Genomic DNA, 15,555 nt, shown 5'->3' on the forward strand with positions numbered 1-15,555 from the left:
TTTCATGATGGTTGGAAGTTATCATCCCTAATTGCAGGGATGAAGGGAATTGTGGCACAAAACTGAAATTGCCAGGGTAGACAGGAAGAACCCGCTTGAAATCCATAACTCAAATGGCCAACAGGTGGCGCCACTTTCCCCTTTCAACCCCCCCCCTTAACTGCCTTTGCAAGAAGACACTTTGGGGAGGATAGGGTTATTAGCTTTCAAGGGTTTCCTGTACTTCTTTGGATCTCCCCAACTCAGGTCTGAACTAGAGTTGCCAGTAAAGTTGTAACATGCTTCTAATATAAAGGAAAACATTTAAGTCATTAAAAATGAATGAAATAAAAGGCAAGAAAGAATTTAACTGTTCTTGGGTCTGTTTGGCATAAACTGGTATCAAAAAATATTTGAAAAACAAAAAAATGGAGACTCTTTGGTCAATTTTACTGAATTCTGTACCAATAGAGGAAGCAATTTTGATGCCTCCTGTTTTAGATGAGCCATAAAAAGAGGAAATGACAGCTCCCCCAGCAGTAGAGTGGTGGGAGGATGACTTGAAGGTTCCTGGCAATAGGAGCACTTTGTGGAAAAGGCTGAGCTCCAGGAAGAACAAACTGCTGAGTCAGAGCTGAAAAGGGGAGGTTCTCAGCAGAGGCAAGTCACTGCTTCAGCCAGCCTGTGCCCCACCTCCCTGGCAGGTCCAAAGGACTCTGGAGAACTCTCTTCCCTAGAGAGTAGGCAGGACTTACAGTATCAATTTGGACTTCAAATACAACATCCTGACTTACTACAGAGTGGGAGTTTACACAATCAAAGGGAAGAAATCCCAGCAAGAAACAACTGAGAAAATGATACAGCTGGAATTCCTATAATGGAGGACTGGGTAAGAATGGAGGAAGGGACCATAGTGACCAGTGATGCCTGGCTCAGGCCTTGGCTTCTCATCTTGAAAAGAGAAACCCAGGGGCGCCTGGGTGGCTCAGCTGGTTAGTGTCCAACTCTTGGTTTCCGCCCAGGTCGTGGTCTCAGAGTCATGAGATTTGAGCCTTGTGTCAGGCTCTGCGCTCAGTGTGGAGTTTGCTAGGGACTCTCTCTCCCACTCTCCTTTTGCCCCTCCCCCTCCTCTCTCTCACTGTAAAATAAAAATCTTTAAAAATAAATAAATAAATAAATGAGAGAGAGAGAGAACCCAGAGACTAGAGAACCTAGCTTTCCTTTAAATCATTTTGAACCTCAAAGTGGGGCTTTCCTAGTTGAGCTTTCTAAAGCTCTTGGTAAGCCCAGACTTGAGCTACAGAATACATGGACTTCCAGGATTGTCTTCTTCAAGGTTCTAGGCTCTTTTTCCTCATTGGAGTTTGGCTTTGGAGTCATATCTGAGCATCTCCAGGAATGACCAACTATGTGTGCTCTGGTCAACACTAGTCAGAATGTTTATCTGATGCAAGCATTTGTCATTGAGGACATGCATGCAATCAGGGTATTGTCCACTGCTGGGTCTTGATGTTTAACACAGGTACACTGAATAAACAGTGTTTTAAAAAATGAATTCCGGCTGGCCAAGTTTAACATGTCCATTTGCAAGACCCAGCCTTTCAGTATAAACTATTACCCTTTATCTATAAGTATCTGTGGCCCTAAGGTCACTGCTGGTGGACAAAGAGATGCACCAGAACTCACCACTGATGCCTTTCAGCAGTTTTCCTGCCCAGTATTTCTCAAAGTTTGGTGAGCAGACCACTTGGTTTAAAAGCACCCAATACTATTATTCTACCTCTATTAAATGAGCCCAGATCTACCCAGTGTATCTTAAGCACACAGGGTTTGAGGGAAAATGCTCTAGCCCTTTCTGGGTAGAACTCTTGGAATGAGGGAGGTCATCTGAGCGTTCCCATCTGCATAGTGCTACACTGCAAACAGGAAGAGTGTCAAAGACAGACTCTTAAATTCTTCTACTCAAGGACAGAAATACCAATGGTAGTTAATGGACAATTCTGAGTGTTCTAAGAGAACCAGGCAGGGCACTTCTTCACAGCAGCTCCTAAAATCTGACTGCACATACAGGTATAGTGTTGTGCTACAATATATACTTAGTGATAGACACTTACCAGCCCTACCTAGAGGTTGATGGCTAATTAATCTTCAACCAAATACTAGTACTATTTCTCATCATGAACAGCTTGTCAGCTTACACTGTATCGCTAAAGTAAAATACTACCATTTAAGTAAGGCTTTTCTAATAAATCTTACAAAGAGTAGCTCCTCAGAAATGAAGTTCAGATAAAAACATTTAACTTGGGGACCAATGCTGTGACCTACGTAGATGGACATTTTTGGGACCATGTAGTTAAGACATTAACAGCCTCCTTCTCAAGGCACTTCTTCATCACCAAATGGGCCTTTAAGAGTTAAGTAAACACCTGATGACCCTTCCCCCAAACCACACAAGGACAAAACAAAATGAAATAAACAAAAAGGATTATATAGCACAAGATCCTTCCTCATTTTCTATTCCTAAATAGAAGCAGACTCTTTTCTTGGCCAAGAATTAGACAGCCTTGGAACAACTCACCATCATAGTAAAACTTGACACTCTCTGGAAGAGGCTCATATGGTGGAGCAAATACAGGGCCTTTATGTTCTAGGAATTTCCACTTGATGCCTTCAGGATAGCGCTCTTCTTCCCACCTTTAAAAGACAAAGTATAACCTCATTTAGTGATCACCTAATACAGAAATTAGCACCTAGTAAGTGCCCAAATAATTAATCTGCTCAATTGACTGGTGCTCTAGAATAACTCTGGGCCCCACATTCAAAGCCTGGATCAAAATAGCCATTATTCTTCACTTTGAAAAAGCCAACACTCATAACAAATAGAATAGAATACTCAGGTGAACACAGGAAAATACAGTTGAACAGTTCAGTTCTAAGACTGGATACAAGGGATCCCCACTCAAGGAGCTTGGCAACAACTGGGGGATATGGAAATGGAAAACAGTTGTTTTACTGCCATGGTATACAAGGCAGAGGTATTACTTAGCTGTTGATACACAGAAAAAGGCCTCCTGGGAATGGAGATGGCAGGTGAAGGTAGAGGGGAAAACAACCCTACAAGAAAGTACATAATACAACAGAAGACTGGGAAATAATAGTTTGGTTGGGGTATACTGATTTTAAGGTACTTATGGGTTAGCTAGAGCTATCTAATAGCAGACCCTGATAAGTGACTGTAAAGTTTAGTGGAAACAGCTTTTAAAAAACCTTTTTACTTTGGGTGGGGGGATCGGTTAGCCCGGTGATGGGTATTAAGGAGGGCAGGTGCTGCATGGAGCACTGGGTGTTGTACAGAAAACAATGGATCGTGGACCACTGCATCGAAAACTGGTGATGTATTGTATGGTGACTAACATAATAAAATAAAATTTAAAAAACAACAACAAAAAAACGTTTTTACTTTAAAAATTAGACATACAGAAAAACAAAGACAAATAAAAGGAACACCATATACCCATCACTTACATTCAACAACTATTATTATTACGCTAAGTTTCCTATCTTTTGCTGAACCATTTCAGCAATGCACCCTGCAGATATGATACCTCACCTCTAAACAGTTCAGGAAATATCTCTATAAAAATAAGGATATTCGGTCACATAACTACAATACTATCACATCTAATAAAATTAGTACTCTAATACCTAGACCATACTAAAAACTTCCCAATTATATTCAAAATATGTTTTATAGGCCAGGATCCAATTAAGGATCATGCACTGCCATTGGCTGATACGTCTTTCTTTTTCTGGAATTAGACCTTCTCACCATCGCCACCATTTTGCTTTTTTGAGTCCGTCAGTTGTCTTACAGACGGAATATTTTAAAACTTCACAGATTTTAATCTTCACTATTTCTACTTTAAAAGTCATAAAGTTCTACAGAATCCTTCTAAAGCCTAACTATGCATATTCTATTACTTCCTATCATCTTCTAACTCCAATATTTTTCTAACTCCAACATTTTAAACAAAGTTCAGAAACATTAAATAAAAATTATACATATCAGACTGCTATAATAAGAGCATCGCTATAAAACCAAAGTCAACATAGATGGTCAAATGATTTTTGACAAGGGCGCCAAGACCATTCAATGGAGCAAGGAATCTCTTCAACAAATGGTGTTGGGAAAACTAGATATTCACATGCAGAAGAATGAAGATGGGCCCTTACCTTATACTATATAGAAAAATAAACTCAAAATGGATCAGAGACCCAAACATAAAGGCTAAAACTATAAAACTCTTAAAAGAAAAGACAGGGCAAAAGCTTCATGACTTTGCATTTAGCCATGATTTCTTAGATAAGACACCCAAAGCACAGGAAACAAAAGAAAAAGATCAACTGGACTACAAAGTTAAAAATTGTACATCAAAGGACACAAGAGTGATGAGGCAACCCACGAATGAGAGAAAAGATTTGCAAAGCATATATCTGATAAAGGACTAACATCTAAAATAAAGAACTACAACTCAACCACAAAAGACCAACCAACCCAATTTTAAAAACCAGCGAAGGACTCAAATACACATTTCTCCAAAGATACACAAGTGGCCAGTTAGCATCTGAAAAAAATGTTCAACATCACCAATCATTAAGAAATATAAAGTCAAAGCTATGAGATACTGCTCACACCTATTAGGATGACTATTATAAAAGCAAAAACAAACCAGGAAATAACAAGTGTTGACAACCATGTGGAGAATTAGAACCCTTATGCACCGTTGGTGAGAATGTAAACTGTGCAGCCACTGTGGAAATCAGTACAGTGAACAATTGCTTGAAAATGCAACACAGAAGTACCACATGATCCAGCAATTTCACTCCTAGGAATATAACCAAAACAACTGAAAGCAGGTATTAAACAAATACCTGTTCTCCAATGTTCACAGCAGCACTCTTCACAATTGCTAAAAGGTTGAAACAACCTAAGTATCCATCAACAGATGAATGGATAAACAAAATGTGGTCTCTCCATACAATGAAATATTATTCAGCCTTAGAAAAGGAGGAAATTCTGACACATGCCACAACATGAATGAACCTGTAGGACATTTTCTTAAGTGAAATAAGCCAGTCACAGAAGGCCACATATTGCATATTTCCACTTACATGAGGTATGTAAAGTAATCAAATTCATAGAGACAAAACGCAGAAGGGTAGTTACCAGGGTCCAGGGGAAAGGGGGAATGAGGGAGAGTTGCTGTTTAACAGTTTGTTTTGTAAGATGAAGAGAGGTCTGGAGATGGATGGTAGTGGTAAGGGTTACACAACAATGCAAATGCACTTAATACACTTAATTGCACGCTTAAAGATGGTTAATATAGTAAATTTTATGTTATTATGTTTTACAACAATTAAAAATAATTAAAAAAAAAAACCCTCCAAGTCAAGATTTAACAAAATCCTAAACCTAGAAGGAGCATTATCCTCAGTAACCAACCTACCACTCTCCATATGAAACTGGCAGGATCTCCCAACTAGACACTGGCACAGAAAGGCCTGGATGCAGGTACCCATCCGAATCCCAGAATCTATTACTCTCCAAATCAGAGAAAATTCACGTGTATGTATGTATGTATGTATGTACGATGTGTGCAGGCACGTATGTACTACAAGAAGCCTACATAAAACAGTCACAGAGTAACTGAGCAGATGCAGAGCACCCTGTTTTCCCTTGGTTCCATTCTTCTCATCAACTCCAGTGGTTTTTTAATTAAGACTCCAAGCTGTTTTTATCATTCTTCCTATTCCAACATGTTCATCCTGAGGACTCACAGTAACTTACCATTTAAGCAAAATAAGAGATTCAATCACTCAACACTAAACCTCAGTTTAAACCGAAAGAGAAAGTATCCTTCAAGAGGCTGATATCATTGTATCGACAACTATTACTGTACCAATAAAAACAGCAGTGTCGCCCTTCTAGGCCTGCATCAGTGGCTCACCAACAAAATTAAGAAGAACACATACTTAGACACCGAAATGACTTCTCTATGGCAGGCTTATGAATTCAAGGCAGTTATCAATTTGACAGTAAAATATGCTTGAAAAGGGGAAGGTGGGAAAGTGCTAGAAACGTGTTTAAGACAGGAAGGTAAACATCCATAAGCTGTTTGAAATCAAGTTCCTTTGCAGTTAACAAGCACCTCACAGTACACTGTAAAATGCATATTTAATTTTTAAAATTCAGAAATAAAGCTCACATACTATAGCTTTCCTGAAGCTAATCTCTAGAATCAAGGACAGTTTCTCTGGTTTGAGAAGAGTATCAATCCATATCCCATAAATTTCTTATCACTATTACTGACTGTATTTGTGAGTCCTGGTATAACCCCAACTCCTTATAGCATTTTGCCTTTGCTAAAAGAGATTGAAACCTCCATTTAAAAGTCACCTAACACCAGCAACGAATTCCCCAGTTTCTAGGTCTTTTTGTGAAGAATAAACATGGGACTTCTGTTCCAACAGGTCAGGCCTGACACAAGTGTATTTAACTCAAGGCAGACCTGAAACCCCACACACCTACAATGGGTAACCCTTAAAAACAGGGGGATCCCGGTTAATTAAGTTTTCCCAAGCCTGAGCATACCAACACCACTTATAACATTGTTTCTATAGGGAAAATGTGATACAATAAAGAAACCCGGAGGGGATCTGAACCATTTTCCCTTCTCCACAATTACCAAAGAGGAGTCTCAAGATCGAAGCTTTGCTGGTTTCTTTTTGGCAACATTAACAATCTGCAGACTTTGGGGGGAAGCAAACGGTCTGCACCCTTGCCAAACTGATTAAGTTATGTCTCTTTTAGTGGGAGAGCAAGAGGAATAATAAAAAAAAAAAAGAGAATATCTGCCACTTAACTCCCTGACTAGGCTGTCAGTGGAAGTCACTGAGAACTGGACCACTGACTTCAGAATATAGCAGGCAGCCTACCACGACAGGAAGAAAGGGCAAGCTATCAGCCAAGAGGTCCATCATTCTTGTTCTCTACTTATAAAAACTTAGAGCGTGCCATCAAGCAACGTGCTTAAGAAAGCACAAAATTTAACAATCACACTTGAGGACAGCATGCATTGGAGGCTATAGAAAAGACTGCTGACCCCCAAACCAATCATCTTCAGTTAAAGACTAACCAATCCTACTTAAACCAAAATAAGAATAAAAATCAAAGGTTACGGTCTCTCAGAATTAATACGTGGCAACACTGATAAGGATTTCAACCACAGAAGCAAAATTAGGTTATTAGACCCTTCCAGGGTATCTAATTCCACACAAGGCTGGACCAGGATAAGAGTATATCTGCTTCAGGGTCCAACAACAGCCAAGGCTACAAAGGAAGGGGGAAGACAGCAGGGAGCTAGTGATAAGGAAATGATCTTTGTTCATTCAACAAACACTTACTGAGCACCCACCATAGAACCCTGACAGACATAAAAGACTGATGAATTACTAACCCACCATTCTCAGGACTCCTAATAACCCCTAATTTACATAATCATTTCATTTTATTTTGGGGTGCCTGCGTGGCTCAGTCAGTTAAGCATTTGATTTTTGGCTCAAGGTCATGATCTCAGGGTCATGAGATGGAACCCCACGACAGGCTCCTTGCTGGGCATGGAACCTGCTTAAGATTCTCTCTCTCTAAAAAAAAAAAAAAAAAAGGCATTTCATTTTATCTTCAAAAATTGTTTTAGGGGTGCCTGGGTGGCTCAGTTGGTTGAGCGTCCGACTCTTGATTTCAGCTCAGGCTATGACCTCGGGGTCACGAGATGGAGCCTTCTGTCAGGCTCTGCACTCAGTGGGGAGCCTGCTTCAGATTCTCTTTCTCCCTCCTCTCTCTCTAAAAATAAATAAAACTCTAAAAAATTGTTTTATTAAAGGTGAATATTCTATCTCTGAAAAACTTTGATTAGTTCCAAAGAAAACAATGGAAAAAAAAAAAGAGAGAAGAAAATAAAAACACGTATCCTTTTGTTTCCTGATTCTGACTTTGGAAAGGCCCAGAATTCCTTTGCTCTGTGATTTTCCTTTTCCACACTTTCATTTTAACCCCATATGTGTTCACACCAACAATACCAATTACATAGCTGTGTTGAGCATTTCTGCCATTGCAGCTCTGCTCCTCTCAGACACCTCCCTGGTCACTGATCTCTCCCTTTTCCTGAGGCATGCTGTGCTGGGGAGATTACTGTTCTAAATTATAAGAGCCACAGAGTAACTACATACAAATGGGTCTGGAACTCTACATACCAAACTATGAATAGTGGTTACCTCAAAGCTGTAGTAGTCTAACAATACACCTCTGGATCATTGGACTCTTTTCAACACAAGTACAAATCACGTATAATTTAAATCATACAAAGTTTCAAGAAGTACCAGTATTAAAAATACTTAATTTCAAAATTCCAAACACCAAAATTCATTAAATAAAAAATAAAATTTCCCACCTAAACACACACATCTCAAAAGTAACCTGCTATTGCTATTCTCCTCCATAAAGATTGAATCTTCACTCCCAGTGAGGACACCTGTTTTCTCAGTCACAACCCTAGATATCCTGATATTCATTAATGTTTTCCTAATCTGAGAGACATTACACAAAAAGATTTATTATTCATTATTTTCTTAGCATTTTTCTTTGCCCATATTTTGTTTACTGATCACTTTTCTAAGACTGTTCATTTTTAAAAGACCTTTTTTCACATTAAGAATCTTAGCCCTTTGTAGTGCAAAAATTTCCCTTTTTTTTAATGGCATGAATTTGTTTGCCATACAACATTTTAATTTTGATATATCAACTTTGTAAATATTTTCCTATGGCTCTGGTCATATGTCCTGCCTCAAAAGGTCTTCATTATTCTACAATTTTAAAATATTCATCCAGATTTCCTTGTGGAGGTTATTTTTTTAAACAAACAGGCAGTTTCCTGAACATGATTTATAAAATAATCCATCTTTTCCCTACCATTTTAAATGCAACTTTCTTCATATGCCAAATTCCTACACACACACAGAGTCCACTTCCATAGTTTATTCTGTTCAACAGGGTGGGACCTAGTTTTTAGATCCAATGGGCTTAGAGCTAGTTAGCCTTCTCACTAGCACCTGGAAAACTTATTTCAGAATGTTGTTATTGGAGAGATTTTTTAAAGTACTTCCCTCCTCCTCTAAAGATCAGGCTATTAAATTTTAATAACACTCTTGCTTAATTAGGCTGTGGAATCCGAGAGCTGACATTGTAACCCAGTGCTGCGATGTTACCATTTCCACTTCTGCTCCTCTTCTTTCTTCGGCTTCTTTTTCTTGCTATCTGGCTCAGGAACTTTTTTATCTTTATCTTTCTCTTTATTCTTGGGTTTTTTCAATTTACCGTCCTACAAAGAAACATGGTGAGAAAGCACTTAAGTACTGACCACATTTAAGAAGTAGTTTTGAGGGGCCATTAGGAATAAAAACTGGAATCACAGAATATTAAAACGGGAGAGGTTCTTAAAATCTAATGCTCTCAAATTTGATAGATGAGTGAAAATTTACTGGTCTTTTTCTCTAGGGCCGTATTTCCCAAAACTCCCTGACAAATGGTTACCTGAGAAAGTAGTTAAAAACACTCATTCTGCATGGCAAGAGCCTGGGAAATTATATATATTTTTTAGACTCAGAGGAATGTTTGGGAAAGCACTGCTACACAAGTAATCCCAGTGTGTTATCCTCACTTGTTTTTAAATCTACTCATCTTTAAACCTCTTCGAACACCATCAAATAATGGGAATAGGAGACCCTGTATTTAGATAATATAGAATTTGAAAGGAAATTCCTGATTGAATCTGAGAGGGGCTGTGGGGGAATACTTCCTATCACTGTTGCTTGCATACACAAAGTCAGGAAGCAGTAAACAAGTGTTGAGGAGGTCCTAAAATAATTCCCCATTCCTATGATAGTATTTCTTAATGGCTCTTCTTTGAACTATGACCCCACATGAGCTGTCATTGTGGCACAAATATAAATAAATATAATTCAGTAACACAGGAGATAAATCTCAAAACACAAACATCCAGACAAAAATGTGCTATTCAACAAGTGGAGGTCCTGCTCCACAGGATCTAAACTCTTTTAAAGAATATTTTCCGGGGCACCTGGGTGGCTCAGTTGTTAAGCGTCTGCCTTCGGCTCAGGTCATGATCCCAGGGTCCTGGGATCGAACCCCACACTGGGCTCCCTGCTCAGCGGGAAGCCTGCTTCTCCCTCTCCCACTCACCCTGCTTGTGTTCCCTCTCTCACTGTGTCTGTGTCAAATAAATAAATAAAATCTTAAAAAAAAAAAAAAATATTTTCCTTTGTCTAACTATCCAAGATCATTTTTTATTCAACAAGTTTTATAAGCCATGAAAAGTGGTTTTGAGTAATCCTAAAATCAATTACAGAATGACAGAGCTTGAAAGGCCTTTATAATTTATAGACAGTTTGATTTGACATATCCAGTTATAATTAAGGAAAACTCTGAACACCTGTTCAAGGTCATATAGTTCAAGGTCATATAGTTGCTACTGACCATGATGAGAGCCCAAGTTTACCAGAAAAATCATAGTGTGATTCATGGGAATGACTGGAATATAAAACATTCTAGGACTATATGATAGGATAACAATCAAGATAAACTGAGGATTTTAAAGCAAATGATCTTTGGGGTAGAAGGAAGGGAAAGACTACAATACCAGACATATTTTAAAATAGGAATGGAGAATACCAATATATAAGTATTTTGGGGAGAAGTACTAGAGGATCATATTAATTCAGATGATGTTTACTATTTTGCCTGAAACACACCACAGGAAAGGGAAATGTTTTTCAGTGAAGACATTCTCTGAACAGCTTCTGAACAGGCATACAGATGGTTCCATCAGGAAACTACTGGCTACATTGTATGTTTTCAAGCCTCAAAATGGGATAATCAGTCACTGAGAAACTTCAGAACAATTCCCAGAAATGAAAAAAACCATAGCCAGTGAGTGAGGTTTCAGGACTGCTCCTGCCATCTGGGGTCCCAGCCATTAAGAAGACTGTGTATTAATTCTAAGTCTTTCAGACTGCATTTTTTTTTCCCCCTGCAGGGAGAGGGCTGCTGAAAAGAACAATAAAAAAAGAAAAAGTCAAGTGTTCTTTTTTCCAAATGGTTTAAAATAGTTATTACTAACTCCTTCCAAACTCAGAGATAGGTTATTATTTTCCATTAACGCAACGAAGGCCTAAAGGCAATATAGAAAAGCATGGAAAGCTACAGTTTCACACTTCTTTACCTACTGGTCTGTATTGATCATCTACATAAAAGTGGAGTGACTACCACAATCACTCAACATTTTACCCTTAACTCCTTGAGTTGGTGCTCATAAACTTGAACTGCCAAGAACAGACTAGTTGTCAGAAAAACCAGTTCTCTAAATCTAGGACCTGATCATCTATGGCTCACTTACTCATTAATATATTTTTTTGAAGATTTTATTTATTTATTTCAGAGTGAGAGAGCACAAGCAGGGGGAACAGCAGAGGAGAGGGAGAAGCAGGCTCCCCGCTGAGCAGGTAGGCTGATATGGGGCTCGATCCCAGGACCCTGGGATCACGACCCTAGCTGAAGGCAGACACTCAACTGACCGAGCCACTCAGGCACCCCTTCCTTAATATTCTTAATGTGATTTCATTAAAGACCCTTCTCCCTTCCTGTGGAGTTAAAGGATCAGCAAAGTCACACAGGAGACAGAATAACATGGTAGCTAGTGCATTGGTTCCGGAATCAGACTGCATGGGATCAAATCCTGACTTTACTACTTAGGAGTTGTGTGACTTCAGGCAAATGATCTCAGCCTCTCTATACCTCAGTTTCTGCATCTGTAAAATGCAGAGAATAGATAGTAGCAATGTTTACCTCTTAATGGCTGTTGTAAAGATTAAATGAAATGATTCATATAAAGCATTAATAGTGTTTGGCACACGGTAAGCATCTATTACATTTAATTTTAATTGTCATCATTCTTATTACTACTACAATAGATTACACTCTTAAAACTCACTGCTCCCTATCACTATCTTTACGGCTCATACTTCGACGAGCTACTGACTTAATACTTGTGAATCCATTTTGCCCATGACCGTGGCTAACCACAAATGCAGCGTAAGAGCTAAGAACTCACTCAACCCCTTCTCTTAGGAGAGTGCAAGATTAAGACTCCTGTGAATTTCTGACATCCTTCTCTTGAATTACTTGCTAACAACTCTTTAGTACAAGAAATACCAAGTGTCTAAAGGAACCATATTATTGTATTTTTAAATCTACCACAACCATAAGTACTTGAGTTGAGCTGAGATTTTAAGGAAGGTGATAAGCCAGGAGAAGAAGGGAGGAAGAGCATGTGTGTTCCAGACAGAGGGAACAGTATGTGCTACATAAAGCTCTGAAGCACAAAAGAATCCAGTGTGGAAAAGAAACAAAGGAGGCCAGTGTGGCTGGAACAAGTTCAATTAGAGAAGAGGCACAAGATGAAGGAAGGTACCAGATGCAGGGGTCAGACTGGGAGGAGTTGTGGTAAAGAGCTTGGCTTTCTTCATATGTCCAAGGGGCACCCAATTAAAGGCCTTTAAACACACAGAGTTACCCAAAGTGAGTGATGAGCAAGCTTTGTTAAATATGAGAGTGCTAAAAAACAATCTTAGGGGAAACTTTTCCAGGTTGAAAGCCTGGAAGTTCTTGTTAACACTGCCTCTGCATGTATGAAGATGGTGCAGTTTCTCCAAAAACATCAGCTGGCAGCAGCGCTATGGGTAGACACCCTGGAAGGCTAAGAGAGATCTTAAAACTCACAGTGCCATGGCCACCGCTACACATCTACGAGTTTTTCTCAGCGTTTCCTCTACCACAGACCGATACATTCCCTAAAACTCATCTGCCTTCAAAAGTTGTTTATGGAAAACTCCCTACTCCAAACCCAAGCCTCCAAGGGCCACAGTCTCTTTACTAACCTCTTCTTCCTCCAGTTTTCGTTTCTTCTCTTTCTTGATATCTTCTGTTTTAATTTTCTTAGGTTTATAATCAGCACTACAAAGGGGAACATGAATATGCAATTAACACAACTTTGACACAGTAGTTCTCACCAACAGGATCAGGACCTCCAAACTCCTCTTGGAGGCTTCGAATGCAGGTATGACTATTCTTAGCTGGACATTCTACAGTCAGAACAGGAATGGAGAAAGAAGGCCTGACCAAGGACCAACAGTTACAGTCCTACACAGAACAAAACAAACAATTTATACTACACACAGGCCTGGAAGAGAAGGGGAGTGGAGGGCTATCTGGAAACAGACACCACTAGAAGATGAAAGTCTGGGAACCAAATGCCCAGCGCAACAATGGCTACCACAAGGTAACATCTGGCTGGAAAGGGGAGGAAAGAAATACTGTATGCATTCTAAATGAGTACAAATGAGTTCACCAAGTAGTTCTCTCCTCCCTTCCCATCCACTTTCTACCACAAATCCTCTGTAGATTCCTGAAGCATAATAAGCTATACAAGACTGAACATAAGGAATAGAACTTAACCTCACGGAATCTCAGAAAGAGGTACACATAAGCCTCAAATAACTATTTTAAGAGCAATTTTATTATCTCTATATACAGAAACATCACTTAGAATTCACTGACAGGCACAGATCCTAGGAAAAATTGCTTTAACAGTGAAAAATTATCTGTGGTAGGTGATAAATTAAAAGCAACTTAAATAATTTAAATATTCTTTATGAATTCTGTATTACTGGAAATTCCTATAATAAACAGGCATTACCTTTTAAATATGAAAAAATAATAAAAATATATATTCTCCAGCTAAGCCTATGATACACTAAGCACTTATTTGCTTAGCAAACCCTGCATCTCATAATTCAAAGATAAATAAGTTGCCCAGTCCATTAATCACAAATTCCAGATGACTAAAGTCAATTAATGCAGTTTTTCTGTGTAGTGGAGAGACCTATATCCCATTTATTCTTTAAACAAATCCTTTTTGTTTTCAAAAATCAAATAAAAAATACTCACTCATCCTCTTCTCGAGGCCTCTTTAACGGCTTTATATCCTCTTTAGGAGGAGCAAAATAGCCATCATCTTCAGGTTCATCTTTAATTCGTGGTGGACTGAAGAGGGAAAAAAACTAATGAGTTTGGGAATGTCTACATTATGTTAAATAATCTAAAGTAGGAATAAATCATCTCACTGAGAAGTAGCTAAGATAAGGATTAACAACATGCATTTGTACTTATTGTAAAAGTTTTCTGTAAGCACTTCCTTTCACTTAGTATCTCACTACAACCCTGTGAAGTAGATAGTACTGTCCTCACTTTACAGATGAACAGGCAATATCAAGATCGGGGATCAGGATTCCTTAATCTAAGTCAGTATTCTTTTCTACTGCATCTTAGCTGCCTTTGCCAGCATGACCGAAACCACAACAGGAACAAACTTAATTGTTCCCTCACCTTGCAGGAGAGATAGATCTACTATATATCTAAATCCTCGAATGATCCAAACTGATTATTCTAGTACCCCAAAAGCTAAATATAATTTTACAAGGAAGGGAATAAAAATATATTTCCCAAGAACCTTAAAATTCTAATGGAAACTAACCTTAGTTACACGGGAAAATAACTAAGCTGACATTACAACAAAAGAAGGGAATGTGCTAAATGAGAGAAGAGGCCATGAACAAACTGAAGCCATTCCAAACCAAATCCAGTCATTGTTCAACTTCCTCCCTTGGTTTACTTAGGTTATACACAGAAGAGTGCCTTGCCCTATTTTTAAGACTTTTTGCCTTCTGAATATATAAAAAGATGATTCTGTTAGACAACTGTTTTGAACCAGAAAGAGGAAGGAACAAATGGGGGGGGAACCCACGGGACCAGCAATCACCACAGCCTTGGGATGTTCCCTGGCCTGACACATCTAGGCAGAACCTCACTGTTCATGGCCAGAAGCACCTATGAAGCTAAGCTAAGTAACTCAGTACAGAGAATGCCTCCCAACATGAAATCATCCATCTCTAAAGGGTCCAAGGGATAAGCATCCAGATTCAGCTGCCAAGGACAGTCAAGATATTCGTGGGGTTTCAATGCTACCACACCCCAAACTCTCCAAGCATACTGGATCCCTTTGCTTGACACAGAATCTGAATGTTTAGAGAGATTAGCTTTTCTTCCTTATTTCTGCACATTCCTCAAATGCCAATCTCTATATCTGCTTCCCCTCACCATGGAAATCACTAACATAGCATCAAGAGTCCAGTATCTCCAAACGCTTTGCACCAAAAGGAAAAAACATTGCCACTGACCCAACTAGTTAAGTAAATGCTAGATCCTAGTACTGTCATGGGTGAAGTTAACAACATGTGGGAAGGGTTACTAGGGCTGAAGGAAGAACTTCTGAAACAATTTATCAGAAAACTGTGTTCCACCCAGGAAAGCATTTGGATTGTCTA

At 39.0% G+C, this 15,555-nt stretch overlaps 1 protein-coding gene across 1 annotated transcript in view; it reads right to left on the minus strand.

Annotated features, from left to right (window-relative positions):
* TOP1 (DNA topoisomerase I) overlaps positions 1–15,555 on the minus strand; it is a 91,783-nt gene that overhangs the window by 28,229 nt on the left and 47,999 nt on the right. The window contains exons 6-9 of the mRNA XM_032420105.1: positions 14,120–14,215; positions 13,051–13,126; positions 9,304–9,416; positions 2,558–2,673 (exon numbers count right to left, since the gene is read on the minus strand). Coding sequence (XP_032275996.1) covers positions 2,558–2,673; positions 9,304–9,416; positions 13,051–13,126; positions 14,120–14,215 — 401 coding nt within the window. The remainder of the gene's footprint in view (positions 1–2,557; positions 2,674–9,303; positions 9,417–13,050; positions 13,127–14,119; positions 14,216–15,555) is intronic.

The sequence above is a fragment of the Phoca vitulina genome, unplaced genomic scaffold, assembly GCF_004348235.1.
Source record: "Phoca vitulina isolate PV1807 unplaced genomic scaffold, GSC_HSeal_1.0 scaffold22, whole genome shotgun sequence".
Taxonomy (NCBI): domain Eukaryota; kingdom Metazoa; phylum Chordata; class Mammalia; order Carnivora; family Phocidae; genus Phoca; species Phoca vitulina.